The sequence below is a fragment of the Labrus bergylta genome, chromosome 5 (genome assembly GCF_963930695.1).
Source record: "Labrus bergylta chromosome 5, fLabBer1.1, whole genome shotgun sequence".
NCBI lineage: Eukaryota > Metazoa > Chordata > Actinopteri > Labriformes > Labridae > Labrus > Labrus bergylta.
Window position 1 is genome coordinate 20897125 of NC_089199.1, and position 14543 is coordinate 20911667.

The 14543-nt window shown below is 41.8% G+C and overlaps 1 protein-coding gene across 1 annotated transcript; it reads left to right on the top strand.

Moving 5' to 3' along the window:
• The first annotated feature begins 396 nt into the window (after positions 1-396).
• Positions 397-11494, top strand: ilrun (inflammation and lipid regulator with UBA-like and NBR1-like domains). The gene is made up of 5 exons (XM_020630699.3): positions 397-617; positions 2428-2582; positions 2745-2942; positions 3088-3392; positions 8945-11494. Exons 1-5 carry the CDS (start codon positions 460-462, stop codon positions 8978-8980), a joined length of 852 nt encoding a protein of 283 aa, XP_020486355.1. The 5' UTR covers positions 397-459; the 3' UTR covers positions 8981-11494.
• The last annotated feature ends 3049 nt before the right edge of the window (positions 11495-14543 follow it).

The following is a 14543-nucleotide window of genomic DNA, read 5'->3' on the forward strand; positions in this document are numbered from 1 at the left end:
TGATGATTATAATTTAGACCTCAAGCTTACACTTGTTAATTGTGTAACTGTTCAGAAATACAAATGTGCATCCATAAAAAATTGTTGTTTTGATAGCAAGAATGGAGTAATGTGGGATTTGGTGTCCTCCATACTGCACCTCTGAATATTTTTGGTCGTGTGCTCTAAAAACAGCCACTTTTATTGATAAACCAATGAAAATGTTGCTGCAAATAGCAACAGATGACGTCGACGCCCACAACGTGATTGGCGAGAGGTGACGCGCGCTTTGTTGTAACGTCAAACATCGTCACCCCCGCCCCCCCCCCCCCCCTCCTGGTTGTGCCATGCGCACTGAGGGTTGTTGTTGTTGAGCTGGTTGTTATGGCTGGACAAGGCCTCGGACTGAACTGAGAGGACCCCTCCCCACCCCCCAACCCCCTCCCCTCCCCCGTCTCTGTTGCGGGACACCCGCCACCCATGGAGGGCACAGACATGGACGTGGACGCGGAGCTCATGCAGAAGTTCAGCTGTATGGGCACCACGGACAAGGACGTCCTCATCTCGGAGTTTCAGAGGCTGCTGGGCTTCCAGCTCAACCCGGCCGGCTGCGCCTTCTTCCTGGACATGACCAACTGGTGAGTGCGGGGATACGAGGGCCTCCGATCGGGACGGCGACCAAACGCAAACATAGCTGGATAATTAGCTAATTATCAAACGTGAAACCCGCATTTAAAGAGCATGCTACACAACACACAGCTACATGGCGCTCACATTGCATTCAAATGCTCCTCGGATGCTCGGAGTTCCCAGTTTTCGATGTGTTCATATTTTAAACAACAGAGAAGCGAGGTGGATGATGTGTTGTGTTTTATCTCTCAGTATTCATTTGCATCACCTTAAATGTAGTGCAGCTAAATACTACAGCTGTATACAATACAACTCGTTACACGTAAGCAAAACAAAAAAAAAACGGATAGGCCTACTCATTGTGTGAATTTAATAAAAAAAAGTTTCTTGCCCCCCAAAACAACATTTAATTTCGTCCGCCATTTTTCAGCTTTGTATGACGTCAGGGTTTGTCAACTCTGCAGGTCAGGTACCTAAAATTGTGTCCCCACTTTTCCGTGATGTTTTTTTTCCTGACCTGAGTGGGGTTTTTCAAGTGAACAAAGCACAAGTTTCCGATTATTCTGACGCCACGTGAACGCCTTAGGGTGCATTAGTTTTATTTAAAAACCGACAGACGACAAAACGGAGATGAAATGGTAAAGTGTGTGCCAGCAGTGAGTTCAAATTAAGGTGAAATAACTTGCAAAAGCGGAAAGAAAGCTAACCCCACTGGCTTGTAGGGTTAATTTAAGCACAGGGGGACTCTCGTAAGATTATCTGCCATATTACATAATCGTATTCAGAGCCAGTTTAGCCATGCTGTTTGGGAAACTCAAGGCAGCAGAAGGAGCTACTTCACGATAGTCTGATGACGTAACTAGTCGTGATCTATCAACAGGCAGTTTTGATCAAATCGTCCTTTTGTCCCTTATCCACTGATAAAAGTTTTTCTTTTTCTTCAATCAGTGGTTCATGGCCTTGATCTAATCTATTTTAAAGGGACAACCCATCCAACAATTGATGTGTTTTCACCTTAGAGCATTTAATGTCTGGAAATGTGAGTCATCATGGCTGGACAATTAATCAGATTTAAATGATATCCTCCCATGATCATGAAAACAAGATAATCCAGATAAAGCGTTTACTGTGCTGCATGCTGTCTGGCTCCAAGGTTTTGTCATTTTTGGTAAATGTTCCAAAGTGTTTGTTGATATATTTTGGTCCCAATGGTACATCACCACTACCTCATAAACTTTGTTTATTTATATGTGCTTTCTATTTTTATGCATTTATATTTTAAAGATACCATCAAGCTGTTCTGGTGGGATGTGGAACACGTTTTAAACTTGTTGTTTGTCTTTTATTCTGTTTGTCTTCAGAGACTCTTGAGGAGCTTTCTCACATCTGGAAAAAAAAAAACAGCCAAATGTCTTCTAGATGTATCTCTACTTAATCAACAAATGTAGATCAGGCCGTATTAGGTTTAAACTTGAAATGTGTATTGTCAGACATGGACGTTAATGCAGGAAGAGTCTGATTTCCCTTTATATTGAGCTGCATTGTGGTAAGTAAAGGAGTCGGTGTTTTAAGCTGACCTAAACCAGGGATGAAATACCGTCTTGTCAAAACAAAGGATTTGCCATGCATTGTTTACTTTGAGATAAGGTTTTCTAAGGAGCAGACAATCTGCAGGGAATAAAACAAACACCTTTAATGTTAGTTTTCTTGATGTTATCCTGGAAAGTGTGGTGATTAAGAGACCCTGTGGGAGGTAGGGGTCCCGTGAATTGTGTTAACCCTTGACAACACCAAACTTGTCCTTTTGCGTTGCCACAGGAACCTGCAGGCTGCTATCGGTGCATATTATGACTTTGAAAGTCCCAACGTCAACACGCCATCCATGTCCTTCGTTGAAGATGTGACAATTGGGGAAGGAGAGTCAGTTCCTCCAGATACGCCGTTCACGAAGACCTGGAGAATACAAAACACAGGTGGAGACTTCAATCACATGTTTAGTTCACACTCTATAATTATCCTTTCTGAACCTCTCTGTAATTTCTGCCAGAGTAAATGTTAGTTACGGTGTCATGATTTTTTTTTTACATGTTCTTTTTGAGCTGTGTCTTATCTGCACTCATTGCTGTGTATTGTAGGTGCTGAGTTGTGGCCACCTGGGGTTTGTCTCAAGTACATTGGGGGGGATCAGTTTGGGCATGTAAACACGGTAGTGGTTAAATCACTAGACCCCCAGGAGATATCAGATGTGAGTGTGCAGATGAGAAGTCCCACAAATCCAGGCATGTACCAGGGCCAGTGGAGGATGTGTACAGCGACCGGATTATTCTACGGAGGTAGGAAATCCCACAATATTTGATTTGTTTCTTACAAAACAGGGCTGCGTTATTAACTACAATATATATATTTTAGCTGACTTCTTTTCATCAACATCCTCGTAAAGTTTCTCTGACCCCACGTCTTTTCTTCTTTCCTCCTCAGACGTAATCTGGGTGATTCTGAGCGTAGAAGTTGGAGGTCTCCTCGGCGTGACCCAGCAGCTGTCCTCTTTCGAGACGGAATTCAACACCCAACCCCAGCGCAACGTGCAGGAAGACTTCAACCCGTTCGCCTCGCCGCAGAAAAACAAGCACGACGCCACTGACGACAGCTTCAGAGATCCTGGCGGGGCGTGGGAGCGCACGCAGGAGCCAATCCAGCAAGATCAAAATGGACTGTCTCATAATGCTGTAAATAGAGCGTCGAATGGTCTCCAAACCAATCTTTCTGTGGTGACTTATGGTCAGGTATGTACTATTCAGATTTAGAGCTTTAAAGACAAATCACATCAACACTCACTACATTCAAAAGTCACAAGTCGCCTTTTTTAATTGTTTGTGCGAAACAATGAACTTCAGAAGCCTACATAATGATAGTAGGACTAACCTCCATCGACGTTATATGGAGTCAGTTGTATTCTCAGTTTGATTCGGGCTTACGTCAGTCATTACTTGATTATTTAGCTAAAGTGGATCAGGTCAGTGGTGCCCACAGATCAATGAATCTGAAAGCTGCAGTAACAGTGGATGAAGTGTTTGCTGTATCTTAGAGCTGGATAGATCAAATACATCCGTTATTGACACCACTTCATTTCGGCATTTGTGGAAGCAGTGAGATCATTCCTAGTTTTTCTGATATTATTTATTTTGTTTTGAGGAGAACCGGTAGTGATTGAAATGACGGCCAGGCACGTTATGTCACATCACCTTACCTTATCATAGGATGAAAAGTGGTTGTTCCTTTTTCTTCTGAAATTTGTGTTTTGTCAAATGGCTCTTGAAACAAAAAAACAAAAAAGCATTTGATTGGGTCATCATGATTGTATATTCACTATTAATGTTTCTCTGCCATTTCTGGAGAAGTTATGCTTGTTAAAGAATATGTTTCAAAGGAAGAAAGTGCGACTTTTTGATCCAGTAGATGTCGCCCTTATGCACCAGTATTACACCAAATCAAACTGATGTTTGGTGACATCTCCGCTCTCCTCCAGCGGCACACATCCAAGCCCTTCTCCACTCGCGTTCGCATGAAGGAGTTATGAATTAGAACTCACGATAATTAAGCACCATTAAGCGCAAGAGGCAGACAAAATTGTCCTTTGCTCGATCTGTAATAGCCTGTTGCCTGCTTGTTGTGTTAGCAGGCTAATGTGAGCACACTTTAGTTAGCTCGTAGCTTCGTATTGCACATAAATTGACACGATATGACCGTGATCTAAAGACACTTACATGACATCCAAGTAAGCGAGTGAGTATGTTATTCTTCTTTCCTCTAGTCCTTGACTAAAACAGTTTTACACGCACGGCCGTCCTGTCCATGTAAACATGATGTAAATACGGCTCTCACAACAACACAGCTGGCAGGACTCACACTTCTCACTCATTGTAGACAGTCATGACACAGAGAGATACTCACAGAGAATATACTTGATTTCTGCTTTATTTATGTGTACAATGTTGCACATCCTCCTCCAGTTATTATTGTTTCAAAAATTCATCATCCCACCTTACAAAGGGAAAATGTCAGACAGAGGTACGCTGGCAAACGTGCTCCTTAAACTCAAGACTTTATCATGTCAGAAAGACCTCACGGTTATCCAAATCAAAGGGTTCTCCTGGTTTTAACCTAATGTTTCTTAAACAAATGTTTTGGCAGTCACAATGAGTTATGTGTCAGTTTAAATGTTGGCCTTAGGGTAGTACTAAAAATTCACGGAGTGTTTAAAACATAGAGGATTTATTTTATCCTCTCAGGAGCATCTGTGTGCTGATTGTGTTTTATGGCATTTGCTCCATAGATTTTAATATCGGTCATGTATAAGTTGTACACGGCACACTGCATTTAGTCATGGACGAGATTGATGGAAATCTCAAATGGTCGTTAAAATCATTAGGAATTCTTGTCTAGGCGTCGTTTCATAGCAGCAACAATGGTGTTGAAGTCGGTCAGCAGTTGTTGAGATATCCGGTTCTGGACAAACCAAGACAAACTTTATAGTGTGGAAAGCCTATTTAAAAGTGTGCATGGCAGAAAAGAAGTCAGATCCAGGCCACGTTTGATGATTTGAAATGCAGGTACAATCCGAATACTACATACATGTCACAGTCATGATTGCATTGCAACACACAATACGTGCATACAGATTGCTATATATTCGATATTAACACCCCTTCTTGACATCATAAGCGTTTGGAGGGTGAGATAAATGCTCTCCATTTGTCATGCCTTACCCCCAATTCACACACACTCCGTGGGCGCCGCGGTCCGTCAGCGCCGCGCACTACGTCGTACTTAGCTTCCACTCTAGTCTATCACTGTGTTTACACAGCGCGCGCTGCGGTCCGTCTCCGGCGCGAGCCACCGACGGCACTGCGCTCTGCTCCGTTTCAAATACGCAGCGAGTCTGTTTTCGCCGGAGAGCGCCGCAGGAACGCGTCAAGCTGGACAGAATATGACAGCCCGGACAGGAAGTCAGACAAGGAAACGCACAGAGCATCCGGTCAATTTCAAAATAAAACACAATATACGGACTCGCGATCGTATTTTTCATCACTTTATCAACATTACGTCAAAACAGGAACCGAATTAACAACAATGCATCCTCAGAAAGACAAAGCAACATGTTGTTTGCATGTTTTTCTCTTTATTCCCGCGGGATCTTGTAGTTCTCCTGTGATGTGTCATTGGTGCACCCCTCTGCGCTTGACGTCCCAGAAACGGATCCAGTGTGAATGGGCGCCAGCCGTCCGACGGAGCAAAACCGTGGCGCTGTGAAGTGTGTGAAAATTGGGTGTTATACGTTGGTATCCAGCGTACATAGTTACTTGGGGTGGCAGTAGTTCAATCTCTGGGGACTTTGGTTGGGAGCTGGAGGGTCGTCTGTGTTCAAGTCCCGGTGCAGATCAAGTCAATCCCGATAGCTGGAGAGGTGTCCGCTCACTTCCTGAGTACTGACCAGGGTCCCCTTGAGTGAGGGCTCCAAACTGCTCTGGCGCTCCCTCTGATGTCTCTCCATTAGTGCATGTTTATAGGAACTTGTTTGTGCACGTGTGTGTATTTCAGCCTATGTGTGTGTGTGTGTAGCATTTCTCAACAACAAAGTGAACATTTTGAATTTCCCCTCAGGGATTAATATACTGTATCTTCTTCATCTTCTTCTCATTTACACATATGTACACCTATGAAGGAAATGCGGATAAATGAGGGATCTAATCTGATATCTTGCAAATGACCGTGCAGACAGTCCGCCCTAAATATCTGATTTGGTGGAAACAGGTCAGATTTGCCTGCAGTTTGAACAAAGAGTTAGAGTTGCAACCGTCATCAAATGCTCGAGGTGGACTCCTGATCCGCCGGTCCAACACTTTGTGTCCACACTGACACATCGTGATGGCTGTTAGAGAGGGATTGTCATAACATGTAGTAGACGAGCGGACATAACAACCGTAGCTTGTCCAGCTGAAAATCAAATGATGTGGTACCTGTGAGCTCCAGCCACACTTAAACCTTTAATAGCTATATCATCATGCTAAAGATTACATGCTAATTCTTGTAAATTTACAACCTGTTACTGGTAGCTCAGCTGAACTGAACTGAAACAGGTGTAATTATTTGTCCTTTTTAGTGTAAAATGATAAACAGCAGAATGAAGCTGAAATATGTTGCAACCCCCATTTGAGTATTACCACCACACATGTGTGTTTTTATTGCTCATCAGTTGAGACATGAATCAGAAAATGTAGCTTCTTCAAAACAATGCTATATCCTCTTATGAAGAAATGTCTCCTGTTATCACAGCGCGTACCACTCAGTGTGACAACTCATTTACTCCATTCAGCCTCCTTAATCTCTCAGGTGGAGCAACATAATTGTTAAACTGTAGCATTACCTCGTACCTGTAGTAGCTGAGCCCTTATTCATAGTTTTGGTCTCTCCTGGGTGGCTAAACTTGAAAGTTGACAACTAGTCAGCTTTGTCAGCTTGTATGGAAATCTACACTGACTGAGCTGCCTCCTCCATGTACAGACTGCAGGTTGTCTTGCCGCCTTGAAGGTGAAAACAACACCAGACAGCCGTGCAGCTCAGGCACAATAAACAAACAGACGCCAAAAAAACACCAGACATTTTCTTTAGAGCGTGACCAAAATGAGACATTTAAAACAGATACCAGTACCGCTTTAATCAGGGAGAAAATACAGATTACTGTTATCGCTGTTATGGTATATTTTTGTTATGACACATTTTCTGGTGGATTATGCTACTTTTTTTTTTTATAACCAAAACGACTTGAAAGGTTCCTTTTGATACTGCTACTTATTTTTATCATATTGCTTAATTAAAGAATATAAAGCCTTATTAAATATTTGTAACATGTCTACTAGTGTGCTCCACCCTTGTTTCAGCTGTGATGCTCTGCTCCATGTGCTGCAGGTAGTGCTGAGAGTATCAGAAACTATAGAGGTGGAGCAAACTCTGAGAGACAAAGCATTCCATTGCATCATTTCTAAATCAACTAAAGCATCGTTTTTCTGCATGATGTGCTTTGTTAAACTGTTGTTATATCAGCATACGTCATAAGACATATAAACACTGATACAGTTATATGTGTTGGCTCATATAAGCTGTTAACATTAGCAAAGGAAAATGTGAGTTGGGCTCTAGTTATTAACCGCCTCTCCTCTGACAGCCAGGGCATGTGGTAAGTTTTCTGTTCAGTCTGTTGCATTGTTGTGAACATAAATATCTAAGAAATGCCTAAAGGGAATCTCTATACATTTTATAACTTCCCAATGTGGTGATTGAGATTTGAGTCAAGGGTCAAGTTCTTTTTTACCGTTGCAGTCAGTGAATACAATATGTCAGCAATGCCCCCAAGGGGATTTTATGATATTTTTTAACTGAACGTCATCAGTGATCGATTAATGGAAACATTTCTCTCACTCTACTCCTGCATGTCTGTCGTGAGAAAAGTCCATTTACAATGAATGCTCTGCAGATAAACGGGGAGAGAGAGAGAGAGAGAGAGAGAGAGAGAGACACGTTCAATGGTTTTATGACCTCGTAAGATACTGTTTAATGTATGCCCACTCATACCATGTTTTTACTGTATTTTGCCACTTTTGCACATGCACTGCACTCCTGAAAATGCCCTGAAATCGTCCGCTCATGCTGAATGAGTGAATGCAAACTGCAGAATGTTTTTCATTTGAATATCCAGATTTTTTTTTTTCCGCCAGCCCCCTTTTTAAAAAAAATTCAGCTGGTTGGGTGAATCCATGTTTAAACACAGCAGGTAATATTCAGGAACATTCAGCACAAGGTATATCATGTAACCAGTGGGATATTTGTGCACACAATGAAACTGCTTTATTAGGTTTATATTCACTAATATTTTATTCTCTACACTTTGCTTAATACTGTGAACAAACCCAACGACTCATGGCATTATTTGAGGCAAAAACTGTCTTCATAGCGTCGACCTCTGTTGCTCCTAAGGCCATCTTGGATATGTTGTAAACATTACAGTGTGACTTCCTCAAGCGTCCTTTTTACGTCATGAGGTGCCTCCCTACACATTGTCTATCTGGCAGCAAAAAGGCAACTCAGGAAAAATATCAGGGGCAGGTCGTAATAAAATTTTCGAGAAATACTAAATAGGATGCAAACTGCAGCTTTACTGGTTGTGGATAAACACAAGTGTTAGGTGGTTATTCTAGTTACATCCGTCGTAGTATGTTGGCTCTATTCTGTTCACAATGTCTGTAATATAACGCAGTTTTTCTCATTTTCCCCTCCCCAGGGTATTCACGGGCCCTATCCATTTGGACAGAGCTAGAACGACAAAGATCCCCCCCTCCCACGGTGGATGACGAGCTGAACACCCTGGGAGTCCTTAAATACAGAGGAGTCGGAGGGGGGAGGAACTGTTGTTTTATATTGACTCATGCCAACCCTCTCCCTGACCTCATGGCCCCTTTCCACAGAAACACAAACTACAGTGGGGTGATGGATTACATCCGCTACAGTGACACGCCCCACCTGACATCAAAACACCCGGACTCGCATGTGTGAACGCTTCATTAAAGAGTTAAAAATAGATACACGCAACTATTTTTTATTTCCACTGTAAGACACGTCTCGTTCATGGGAATATCCACTCTAAACTATCCGCACATCATTTAGTTCTCTTCAGGGTTCAAACACAAGACGGGAAATGTTTCCAGAATTGCAAAGAATTTTTTTAAATTATTTTTCCCCCCCAGCCTTGTTAAAAATAAAGACATAAAAGAACTTCCACTTTTACAAGGAGAGATAGTACCTCTTATTCACCACATTAATGAAAAGCCTTACACCAGTTCCACTGATAAGTAACTGTCGAGGAGTATTATACCAGACTGTTGGTCACAGACAGTTAATGAAGCATTGCCTATCACAAATTACTAATACTAAACCACAACGTTTCTATAGTCCCTGGATAAATGTAGATGGTCAAGTTTTCACTATGCAAGCTTTCACATAGCAGTACCACTAAAGCTGTACAATAATCGAAGCATAACGTTGGAGAACTATCAATTCAATTTGAGTTTAATCGCCTTAAAAGCCTGACTTTGTCTGGTGTGAATCATCTTTACTCGTTTAGTTCAACATTTAGTTATAATAAAGCTGAGAAGGTTGTTTAGGTCTGTGGAATTAAAACTTACAGGTTGAGCAGAAATAACTCCAGATAAAGTTTGAAATTGAGCTCTTATAGGATTTCTTGTAGACACTGCCGTGCACAGATCTGTTAGTATTTTCTTTATTAAACATCCTTTGGTTGATATTTCTTTGAAGGCAACAGCTGTGTTCAACCTGAAAATGTCATTACAGAACTTATGATTGACTTTCACACATTTATTTCAATGCAGATTCTTCACATTTATAGCTGAGATAACAAGAAGTCACAAAGTTTACAGTTTATTTTTTTACATTTACATCTCAAAAGGTAGAACATACATAAATAAAACTAGATTAACACAATTTAGATCGTCTTTATCCCATTTCTCCGACCTCACTACAGAAATCCTGTGTTTACTGCAATTAAACATTAAACTTAACATCACACTGAACGTACTAGTGCCATTAACACAACATGCAGAACACAACATGTTCTGATGTAAAGATTTTAAAAAGGATTAGAGTAAAAAATCCCCTCTCCCATTTTCAAAGAGAATATGGCCCTTGTCTCCCTGTGTAGGATCCCTGTCACTCCTAAGAGAACAAAGAGACACTAATCTGCTCTGTCATCAGGCATCGCTGTCTGAAAATTACCCTTCCTGACAGCTCTGGAGATTTCTTTTTTTCAACGTGTTTTAGGGTGGATTTCCCTTTAATCAGACGCTGAAGGGGATGTGAGTGAATGTGAGAGAGTGCGGCTAGAGGACGGGTTGAAAAAAAAAAAAAAGCCATTCAAATCTATTTTTGCCTGATGAGTGACTGTAGTCTGAGTCCATGTCAACCGTATGTGTCCGACTATATATATATATATATATATATATATGTATGTATGCCAGGGAATGTGTGGGTGCATGTGTTATGGTTTCTCTTTGAATTTACTGACATGATAATAGTGTATACTACTTGGGCAAAGGATGACGTGTCTTTTCTTCACAGACACACCTACATTTAGAGAGATTTACCGGGCGTGTACCTCTGAAGTATTGTTGAGTGATTCAGCAGCGTTTGGATGAACTGACTCACTATTTGCCCTTTTTTGTTATTTATTTTTTTTGCCGTTTTAATCTTGCACCGCAGTCACATCAAATCTCGTTTAAAACCAGCAGGTGGTGCTAAAAAAATCAGAAGACCAACCTTAAACTAGATTTCCACATCACGCTGAGTGCTTTGCAAGGACAAGTTGTAGTAGTTTGTTTTTTAGTTTGAGTATGAAAATGAATGGTTCACATCAGGATTAGCCCTGATGGTATGTTACTGCTATTTGCACAAATCTATTCATCACTTCTAATAAGGAAACATGGTTTTTTTTTTTTTTTTTTGTTGCTTTTTTTGGTTTGTAATACCAGCATTTCCTGGAAGATTTTATTGTGTTTTATTTTTACTTGCTCCTCTCCCCTAAAGACCTCTCAGCTTTAAAGTTTAATTTTCATGGTTCTTTAACGTTAGTTGAATCCATGCAGCGTTGTCTGACTGATTCATGCTAAAGTTGATCACACGTGTAGGATTTGTACATCAGCGGACTTTCTACTATCACACCTGAATTTAAACCTCAGCTTTGCCTTGTTCATAATGTTGGAAGTTATTTCATGTATTTTTGGGATTAAAAATAAAAAAAATGGGGATGTTGTTAACGGGACTCCATGATAGTGTTTTTGATCTTTCTTCAATGAGGGTGAAAATGTGTTTTATAAATGTGTCGTCTTTTAATCAAACTTTCTCTTGAGTGCTAAGGATGAACCTCTGAATGTTGTTTCTTGACGTTTAGACTTCGTTGTGGTTTGTACAATTCACCAGCATTCTGCGTTTCTGTGTTTGCTTTGAGAGTCTGCTGAAAGTCCTCCTCCCAAACAGTATACACTGTTCTGCTTTGCTTCTCTGAGTCACGTCAGGGGTTGTGTGTGTGTGTGTGCGTGTATGAGGCATGTGAGTATTGCTGGATTCATTCTCTAGGTCGAGTGTGCGACTGTGTGGGTTTGAGACAGGTTGCATGGTGAGTGGATGAGATGAAAGTTTACATAGTCCTGAAATAGCACATTTATCTGAAGAGAAGCAGTCAAAATAAAGCCCCCCCCCCCTTCCCTTGTATCTATAAGTACGCATTTGTATGATTAAATTAACACTGAAACAAGGACTACGTTGTGTGTTTTTGGAGGCGGGAAATACGAGACATTTGGATCATGTGTTTCTGTTCTTTACTTACTCTTACCGTCAGGTGTCATGTTCTAAAAAACTCGTGGAGAGGTTTATGATAAATGTTCAGTACAACATTAAATGCACCGATGTAGTCGTGTCACAGATGATGAATCCTCATGACTTTGTGACATTCACATATTTTGTTTTGAGTCAACATTTCACTTTGGTTTGGACAGAAAACCTGCATAGTGTGTGAAGATGTACTGAACTTCTCTTTAGCCTCAAATGTAATGTTTGCTGCTTATTCTTACACCTTAAATCAAGCTGTTGAACATTATATATTGTCATGATGTAACATTTTTAAGACTGGTATTCAGTTTTAAGTACCCCTTGGTTTTAACTACAGCCTAAAAGAGGTTGTTAGTGAAAGTCAATGTTTTCTAATGAGATGAAAACAGCATCTGTGTTCATTGAAACCTCAATCACAAATGACTGTATATAAAAATAATGGATCAGGTTTCTTTAGATTTTTTTGTAAATATTTTTTCACCTTAAGATAAGTATGTCAAAGTTGTGAAAGATCTTTACTCTGAGAACTTAAATCAAAATCTACTTTTACAATAGCTGTTGATCACTTAGGTAAGGCAAATGTTTTCAAGTAGCACTTTTAAAGCACAAGGGCAACACAAAGGGCTTTACAGCAACAAGAAATAAAGAGAGACACAAACAGAGAAAGAGTTAAGAAGATTAGAAAACACACAAGATAAAAACATCCTAACTAAGCACAATTAGAGAAAAGATACGAAGTTAAAATGAAAAAAATATTAACTCAAAGGCTATGCTAAGCAGTAGTTTGCACTGTCTCCAGACTTAGCTCCTCTGGAAATGTGTTCAACCATTGAGAGGCAGAGACACTTAATGCGGCTTCACTGTATTTAGTTTGAACTAACCAGTCCTTACAATGAAGACAGTAACGTCTTTGGATGATTCATTGTATTTAATTTGAACTAACCAGTCCTTACAATGAAGACAGTAACGTCTTTGGATGATTCATTGTATTTAATTTGAACTAACCAGTTCTTACAGTGAGGACAGTAACGTCTTTGGATGAAGAAATCTCTTGATGCCGAAACAGGATGTCAGTTTGTCTTGATTTGCAAAACTTCCATCGAAGTATCACCTTTCAGCCTGTGACACGATACACATCTGTTTCCAAAGAAGTGTCTGCAGAATGTTTTCTTCTGGAATTACTCTGTTCTAATGAATGACATGCTTGACTACATTCATGGATTTCCAAAGAAAGTCCCGGCAGAGACGTGCAAGTAACCGTTACCTGTCGCTGCCGCCCGGCTGGAGGAAGTTTACGTTCCTGCAGGCCAAGGTCAATGAGATGAACGTGTTCTTCAATAGGTTCAGCACGAGGCCTTTGGCTACCTCCCTGGCCCCTGATAGCCACACAGACCCTACATCCTCCCCCCTCCCCGCAAGTTACCTGGACGGCACCCACTGCCCCCTCCAACACGCTCTGACCCCCACCGTTCCCCACACTTCTCTGGCCTGTCTTGTCTGTCTCCAGTAGCCAGGTGAGAATGCAGCTCGAGAGACTCAGCCAGAACAAGGCAGCAGGTCCAGATGGCATCAGCCCCAGGGCTTTGAAAGCCTGCGCAGGTCAGCTATGTGGCACTCTACAGCATCTTTTCAACCTCAGCCTCGGCCAGGGGAGGGTGCCAGTGCTGTGGAAAACATCCTGCCTTGTTCCGGTCCCCAAGAAACCCTCTCCCTCTGCCCTCAATGACTACAGACCAGTTGCCCTAACATCGCACATCATGAAGGTACTTGAGAGGCTGATCTTGGCCCACCTGAGACCACAGGTGACCAGCTACCTGGACCCATTGCAGTTGGCTTACTGCCCGAGGGTGGGGGTTGAGGACGCCATCATCTACCTACTCCACAGAGCCCACTCTCACCTGGACAGGTCTGGTAGCACTGTGAGGATTATGTGTTTTTTGATTTTTCAAGTGCTTTTAACACCATACAGCCAGTACTGCTACGTGAGAAGCTGGAGCTGATGCAGGTAGACGCCACCACAACATCATGGACCATGGATTACCTGACTGACAGACCACAGTTTGTGAGGCTGGGGAGGTCTGTGTCTGAGCGGGCGGTCAGTGGCATAGGAGCGCCGCAGGAGACTGTGCTGTCCCCTTTCCTCTTCACACTATACACTTCAGACTTCCAGTATAACTCTGAGGCTTGTCACTTACAGAAGTTCTCAGACGATACTGTGGTAGTAGAGTGTATCAGTGGTGGAGAGGAGACTGAATACAGGATGCTGGTGGATAACTTTGTTGCATGGAGTGGGAAGAACCACCTGGTGTTAAATGTAACAAAGACCAAGGAAATGGTGGTGGACTTTAGGAGGGACAGGCCTGAGCTAAGCACCATCTCTATCCTCTGGGATGGGGTGCAGGTGGTGGAGTGCTATAAATACTTGGGGGTGCACATGAACAATAAACTGGACTGGAAGCACCACACAGAGGCCGTCAACAAGA